At 62.0% G+C, this 7,928-nt stretch overlaps 1 protein-coding gene across 1 annotated transcript; it reads left to right on the top strand.

The window, feature by feature from the left end:
- Window positions 1-437: 437 nt before the first annotated feature.
- On the top strand, window positions 438-1,744 carry LOC118024563 (whey acidic protein-like). Its single transcript, XM_035026538.1, is given in 3 exon segments — window positions 438-525; window positions 1,020-1,151; window positions 1,497-1,744. Coding segments are annotated over 3 exon segments (468 nt in total).
- Window positions 1,745-7,928: the final 6,184 nt, after the last annotated feature.

Below are 7,928 nucleotides of genomic sequence, written 5' to 3'. Positions count from 1 at the left end.
CTTGGCTTCAGGTGTACAGTGAGGTGACTGGATGTTTGTAAACCGTGGGACGCGATCAGCACGATGTCTCCTTAACACCCGTCAGCACGCTCCGTGACAGATTTCCTTTTCTTGTGATGACAACTTTTACGATCTACTGTCTCGGTGACCTTCACAAATGCAGCCTGGTTTCGTCAAGGACCATGGCCAGGTCTCCCATCCCACCCCCACTGCCCTTCAGGCGATACCTGCACAAGGGAGAGAAATGGCACACCTTATCAGGGACTTTTTTAAGTTTTAAAACATGTCCCCGATGCAGCTAGCCTGTCCAAGGCAGAAGCCCCTGGGCCAGCTGGGCCAGTGCCAGCCCCTCCCCCACATTTCTCCTCCCATCGCTGCCTTTAAAGGCACCTGGGGCCCACAGGCCACCATCTGCCACTTGCCTGCCACCCACCACCATGCACTGCCTTGCCAGCCTAGCTCTGGCCCTGCTGGCCCTGGAAGCCGCCCTGGCCCTGGCCCCGGCCCCAGCCCTCACCATGCCAGGTAGGCCTGGGCTGCTGCCCCTTGGGGGGCACCCAGGAGGGTCCTCCTGACCTCCCCCTGCTCCAGGTGCGTCCCTGACACACTGCTGGCCCCGATGTGTTGGTGACAGGACGGGAGGCGCAGAGCAGAGGAGGCTGGCCCCTGGGGGTCCGCCACAGTGAAAGAGTGGGGCACTGCTTAGAGACCCCCAGGTGCCGCAGGGCCCGGGCCACTGTCCCTGATCGCAGGACAGCTCCCAGAGCGTGGTGGGCCTGTCCTTGGCCTCCTGGGTCTTAACCCCACCTGCTGCCGTGGGCCTGGGCACCCTTTTGTCCCCAGGTCACGCTCTGCATATTCTTTTCCTTTCAAGAAAGGGTGCAAGTTAGGGTGCTGGGGACTAGACTCCCCATGGTTCTTGCTGTCTCCCCACCTTGCTTCCCCCCCCACCGAGCAGCCCCGGGGGAGGCAGTCCACCAGCCCCCACCCACCCACCCACCTGCCTGTCCTGTGTGCAGAGCAGGCCATGTGCCCAGAGCTCAGCTCCTCAGAGGAGGATGTCTGCGTGGTCTCCTGCAACTCAGACGAGAACTGCCCCCAAGGCACCAAATGCTGCCCCTGCAGCCGCTCCTGCATGGTCCCCCTCAACGGTAACACCGCGGCCCCTATGCCCCACGCCGAGGCCTATCTGGGGGAGGGAGGAGCCAGCTCCGTCCAGGGCCCACCCTGAGTGGGCACCTCACATCCCTCTTGGTGACCCGCCCCCCAGCCCCCCAAACTCCACCGGGCAGTGAGCCCATTCCCCTGCCGGCCTGGCCGCTGAGGCTCGGCCGCCTCCTCCCAGCATTGCCCAGGCCCAGCTCCCTGAGGCAGCGACCACAGTCCCCTCCCTAGGGGTAGGGGGCGCGGTGGGGCTGGGAGCCAGGACACCAGCCGCAGGGGAGATCAGCCGCAGGGCGGTCCCGGGGCCTGACGGGCCGGCCGTCTCTCCCCAGCGCCTGTGCGGAGGGCCGGCCGCTGCCCCCTGGTGTAGGCCCCACGGATCCCCCAGCCCTGCTTGGAGAGCAGCGAGTGTTCCAGGAACGACCAGTGTGCGGACAACAGGAAGTGCTGCCTCAGCATCTGCACCTTGCGATGTCTGGAGCCTGAGGCAGGTGAGCGCCCCACAGCCTCCCCGGACAGCGCCCCGGCCCCAGCCACGGCCACGGCCACGGCCACGGATGCAGCAGAAGGTCTGGGCTGAGAGTGGGTGTCGGGCACGCAAAGGAGGCGGAGGCTCAGAGACTTGCCCGAGCAGGACAGCAGGACGTAGCAGGGCTTGTGTCCTTGCCACATAACCTTGGGAGGCGTCTGGGCTCCCAACGCGGGAGGAGGTCTGGGGCGGGAGCTGGGAAACGTGGCTGCTGGCCCCAGTGACCACGCCTGCCTGGGGGCCACAGGGAGAGCCGGGAGGGATGGGTGTGGAGCAGGCCTGAGGCCTCCGTGTCCCCTGCAGAGGAACCCCGTCAGTGAGGGGCTCCCCCAGGAGCCCCTGCTGCCAGGAGGGACCAGCCTGAGCCTGCTTGGCAAGAACTTTCTCTCTCAGATCCAGAGAGTGCAAGATGCTCCCTATCCGCTGCTACTAAAAACCCACTTAGCTTCACGTCTCTCTGTCTGTCTGTCTGTCCAGGGCACCTGCGGGGGGGACAAAGCACACAGGCCTCTGGGAGCTCCCGGGCCATCCACCCGGCCCTCAGGGCTCTGGCCCTCCGGGGTCCAGCCCTGCTGAGAGGCGTTGCTGGCATGGAGACAGGGGCAGAGTGGAGCCTGCAGGGAGGGCTGGGGCCACGAGGTCGCCGTAGCCTCGCTCCACAGCGCCTGTGACCCCATATGGGGTGGCGGGTGCAGTGGGCAGGTGTGGTCACAGGGAGCCTCAGTGCCGACAGCACCTCGGGCAGCCTTGTTGGGACCTGCAGTGAAGTGTGCACGCCCACCAGACATGCGGTGAGCACCCCACAGCTTACCCCCAGGGCTCCCACCAGGCTGCCCCGACTGCAAACACCCCCCAGAATTTCTGAGGCCACCTGCACCCTGACTCACTTAGCTCCACATTCAGGGGTTCCCACGAACTCCACAGATTCGTGAAGTCGTAAGGACGACCCACGGAACCCCAAAAGCACAGTCTGTTATAAAGGACACAGACCAGCAACAGCCAAATAAACACCTCACCTCGGAGGTGGGGGCGGGGACGTGGGGGCCTCTGTCTCCACTGGGTGGGGGCGCACCACCTCCCAGCACACCCAGGTGTCACCAGCCCAGAAGCCCCCCTGAGCTTCAGTGTCCTGAGGGCTTCTCGAAGCTTCATTGACAGGCGTTAGGATGAAGCCATTGGCCATTGTTGACCAACTCAGCCCCGGCCCTCTAACCTCATGGCTGGCTCCTCGGGCCGCCGGCCCCTGTCCTGTGCCATCGAGGACCCCCACCCCAGCACAGACAGGTATGAGAAAAGCGTCCTTGCAAATATCACAGGACACCCATATCATAAAGATTTTTTATTTATTTATTAGAGAGAGAGAGAGAGAACAGGAGCAGGGTGAGGGTCAGAGGGAGAAGCAGGCTCCCGCTGAGCAGGGAGCCCGATGCGGGGCTCGATCCCAGGACCCCGGGATCATGACCTGAGCTGAAGGCAGACGCTTCACCCACTGAGCCCCCAGGCGCCCGCCCCAAAGACCAGAGCTCTTGACGGCCGGCCCACGTGGGTGCTTTCAGCCGGCCTGGCCCCAGCTCGTGCACTCAGCCACCTGCCACTTGCCCGCTGACACATCGGGAGCCGGGGAGACGGGATGGGTCGTCCCAAATGAAAAGGGCTCCGACCGGTGGCTGAATTTCGTTTCTGGCCCATTCTCCAGCAAAAGGAACCAGGACTCCTTGGAGACATTGTTGAGTGAACACGGGACAAGGCTGCGTGGGACACTGCGTGTCAGAAAACGGCACCAGCCTGCAGCCACCAAGGCAACTGGACTCCAGCAGCTACAGTGGAGGGCAGGAAGCTCTTCCTCGCGGAAAATGCTAGTCAACACGGGGGTGGGGGGTGGACAGCAAGACCAGAAGCCCACCGTCCACAACTCTACAGTCCTCATTACTCCAGGCAGTGTCATCAGATGCCGGGGAACCACTGGGAGGAAGGGCACAGTCTCAAGCATCCCCCATACTCGCTCATCATCCACCAGGGGGTGCTTCCTCCACAGCGGAGAGCTGGTCCCCAACTACGCGTTCTAGGACTCACGGGGCTCTGTGCGTCCCAGTGCGACCCAAGGGGACCGCAACACTCACAGGTGGTGGCCTTGCCAGAGATGTGCCATCAGGTGAGTGCAGTTTCCACTCCGTGTTGTAGAAGAACAGGGGGAGAAGAGGGGGAGATGGGGTGCTGGAGGAAGAAGGGGGAGGGAAGGGGAGGGGATGGGGGGAGAGAAGGAGAGGGAAGGGGAGGGAGAGAGGGAAGGGGAGGGAGAGAGGGAGGGGAGGGGGATGGGAGAAGGGAGAGGGGAGGCGGGTCTGAGCCCAGCCTGGACAGACGAACCACCCAGCCTGTCCTGCCTCAACCTGAGTGAACCAGGCAGGAGGCAGACACCCCAGCCCCCCACTGCCATGCTGGGGGACCCCTCCCCTGCAGAGAACGCCCATCCCCTCCATCCCTGCATTAGCCATGCATCCAACTTGTCAGCTTGATGCCCTAACATCTGCCCTACGTGCATATACTGGACACTGACCCACCCCCACCCCTTCCTCCACACCCCTCCTCAGGAGCAGTCCTCCGCCCCCAGGGTAAGGGGGGTACTTTCAAATGCTAATCAATGATGAGCCCATGCCCCAACCCCCTCCTCCACAGGGGTCTTAAACTCCAGGCCACCCCCCCACCCTGCGGTCCTCACCCCCAGGGACCAGACGACCAGGAGCAGCCCCCACACAGCAGAGCCGGCCCGGGTCTGGTCCTCCCCACAGAAACCAGAGAGGCTGGTGCCCACAGTGACCCTCCCCCTGCTTCCCAACCAGGGGCTTCCCTGCGTGCACGGAGTGCCCCTCTTTCTGATGACTGTGACAACCTGTCTTCAATGGCACCCACCTTCTGATCGAACCTTGGATTTCCTGTTACAGGGCATCTTAAAACAGTCGCTTTCAGGGGCTGGATGTCCATCAGAGAGAGGAGCATGGCGGGGTGGGGGGTTCTCTCCCGGCTCCCCCGCTCCTCCACCACCGCCCACCGCGTGCTCATGGCGGCCCACCCCAGAGCTCCCAGGCCCTGCCGACTGGCCTCCTGCCCGGGCCACCCAGCTCTATCCCCCTGAAGCACCGCTCCTCCATGCTGAGGGCCCCCACGCCGGAGCCCGGGTGGGCTGGAGCCAGGAGAGGCCAGAAGGGCGGTCAGTACAGCTCAGGGCCGGGCCCCACCCATACGCTGTACTGAGCACTCGCCACGCTACACCAGGAGGCTCTGCAGGACTTGCTGGTGGACATGGGGGGAGGATGGGCAAGGCAGAAGGGTGGACCCGGTGGAGGAATGGACAAGGGCAGAATGGAAGAGGAGGAGGAGGGATGGAGGAGGAAGGAAGGATGTTGGAGAAGGGATGGAGGAAGGACAATGGAGGAGGCAGAGGGAGGAGATGGGATGGAGGAGAGGTTGGATGTGTCGGTCTATGGGTTTGGGGGACCTGACTTCTGGCAGGATTCAGGGTTCAGGAGGGCAGAGGGCTCACCACCCTTCCCCAGCTGGGAGTGAGCCTCTGGCCAGGATGGAGAGGTGCTGGGGCTTCAGGTCTGGAGGAACTCTCCACACGCCCTTGGGCAGTCCCATCCCCCCTCCGGCCTCAGTTTCCCTAGGGTAAGGAGGGTGTGTGGGACAGGTTCATGTGCCTGGCAGAACTGGGGCCAGGCTGAGGGAACAGGCCTGCAGATCTGATTCCTCGTTCCCCTCCCCCTCCATCTCCTCGGGGGTCTGCGGAGGTCCCAAGGGAGGGTCCTTCCCTGAGAGGAGAAAGCCTGTGACCAGGTCTGTCGGGAGTCCCCAGGCCCACCCCCAGGCTCTGTGATTCTTCGAGGACTCAGCACAGCGCCTTGGCCACGGCTAAGATGTATTATGGCAGAAGGAGACTGCAAAACCTGCACACAGAAGAGGCACGGGGGTGAACTCTGGAGGAGGCCGGGCGGGAGCTTCCAGCCCTGTCCCCGACTAGCCACGGAGGAGCCCGAGGAGCCGCTGGATTCCCCGGCAACACGCTGCTCTGGGTCTGCCACTCCACCTGCCAGCAAGCACGCTGGACGGGATGGGCTGAGGTCTCCCCAGCAATCCTTCCCCCGTCCCCTTCGAAGGGAGACGAACCCATCACATCCAGCCTTCTTGTCAGCCTGGTGCTCTTGGCCTCCAGGTCAGCAGCAGGCGCGGAGGGCACCATCCTGCACCAGCACTTTGCTGAGGGCGCCGGGCTGGGACCCCCGGCCAAGGCCACTCTGCCCCCAGGTCACCAACAGGCTGGGGGGTAAGGGAGCAAGCCGGGCTGGCCTCACTGGGAGGGGCACAGGACACAGGGTGGTACTGGGGTAAGGAGGAACGCGGAGGGGCCCAGGAGGGCGACAAGAACGAGGCCGCCCGCATCTTCCCCGCATCCAGCTGGATCCACTGCCTCTGACTGCCATGGGGGTTCCAAGTTCTGTGCTCAGAACAATTTGAACACCTCCTGCAAAGTCAGATCACCCACAAAACGGAGCCACCGCGTTTCCCAGCCCTGCCCACGAACACGGAGCCTCTCTCTGGGGAGCGTGGCCGAGGGCCTCTGCACTGCATTGCCTCAGCCAGCTCAGAGCGTGGGGTCCCCTGTGAAAATTTGAGTGACCGTGGGGGCTCTGGATGTAGCCCCCAGGCCCGGATGCCACTCCCCCAAGAGTGAGGTCAGGGGACCCCTCGGTCACCAGGTTGGAGATGCGGCCCGCGGGCGGGGTTTGCTGGAGCGCTGACTCCTGGCTCCAGGGAAGTAGGAGAGGCTTTGAGGGGACGCACGGGGCTCTGGGTGGGCTGTCTGCGGCTCCTTGCCATAGCAGGTGAGCCCCCAGACATCGGGCCCCAGGCGAGCCAGCCTCGCAACCTCCAGGACCAATGGCGACAGGAACCGTGGCCCTGGCAAGCACCCGTCTACTTCTGCGCCTACGGACCTGCGTCTTCAGGACGAGGTGCACGGACAAAGTCACGCGGTGCGTCGTCTCGTGTCAGGACTCCGTCGCCGAGCACGTTCCCAATGCTCATCTAGAGTGATTCTGGCTGGCGACCATCCCACAAGCGTTGGTGCTGACGTGTCTTCTGTTTTCTCGGGGTGCGCACCTAAGAGTCACACAATTTCGAGAAACTGCTTGGTTTTCCAAAGCAGCCAGCCACACCATGCTACACGCCCACCAGCAACGCTCAGCACGCCGAACTCCCCAGGCCCTCGCCAACACCTGTCATCTTTGGGGCTCTGTAGAGGTTGTTTTCACATCAGCTATGTAAGTGGGTGCAAAGGGGCACCTCACTGTGGCTGTGAGCAGCATTTTCCTGAGGACTGGTGACGCTGGGCGTCCTTTCCTGTGCTCGTCGGACACGTGTGGGTCTTTGGAGAGAGGTCTACTCCAATTCTTTGACCGGTTTTCAACTGGGCAACTGCCGTTTACCATGGAGGTGTAAGAGCTCTTTGACTTTGCGTCTTTGTTTTGAGATTCACCCAGGTCACTGCGTACATTGCTGCTCATTGCTTTTTCTTTCTTTTAAAGATTTTATTTATTCATTTGAGACACAGAGAGAGAGCATGAGCAGGGGGAGAGGCAAAGGGAGAGGGAGAAGCAGGCTCCCTGCTGAGCCAGGAGCCCGAATCAGGGCTCGATCCCAGGACCCTGAGATCATGACCTGAGCCGAAGGCAGATGCTTAACCATGTGAGCCCCTCCAGGTGCCCCGTTAATTGCTTTTTCTTAATATTCTTCATTTTCTAGAGCGATTTTAGGTTCACAGCAAAACCGGGTGAGAAGTACCATGAAATCTACCTCTTGTCCTCACAACACACACACACGCCCTCCCCCCACTATCAGCATCCCCCACTAAAGGGCACATTCGTTATGATCAATGAACCCACAAGGACTCGTCATGAATACCCAAAGTCCCCAGCTGACGTGACGGCTCCCTCTTGGTGTGTTTATCAAATGGGTTTGGACAAAGGTGTGATACCCACCCATCAGAGTATCACACAGAATAGCTTCACTGCCCTAAACATCCTACAGTCTGCCTATTCACCCTTGCCACCCCCAGGCCTGGCAACCACTGACGTCTCCACGGTGCCCATAGTTTTGCCTTTTCCAGAACGTCATACATGTGGATTAACACAGTACTCGGTCTTTGCAAATAGGCTTCTTTCCCTTAGGAACATGCATT

This window comes from Mirounga leonina, unplaced genomic scaffold (genome assembly GCF_011800145.1).
Source record: "Mirounga leonina isolate KUSES-001 unplaced genomic scaffold, KU_Mleo_1.0 Mir_199, whole genome shotgun sequence".
Classification (NCBI taxonomy): domain Eukaryota; kingdom Metazoa; phylum Chordata; class Mammalia; order Carnivora; family Phocidae; genus Mirounga; species Mirounga leonina.
This window is presented reverse-complemented; position numbering and strand designations above follow the sequence as displayed.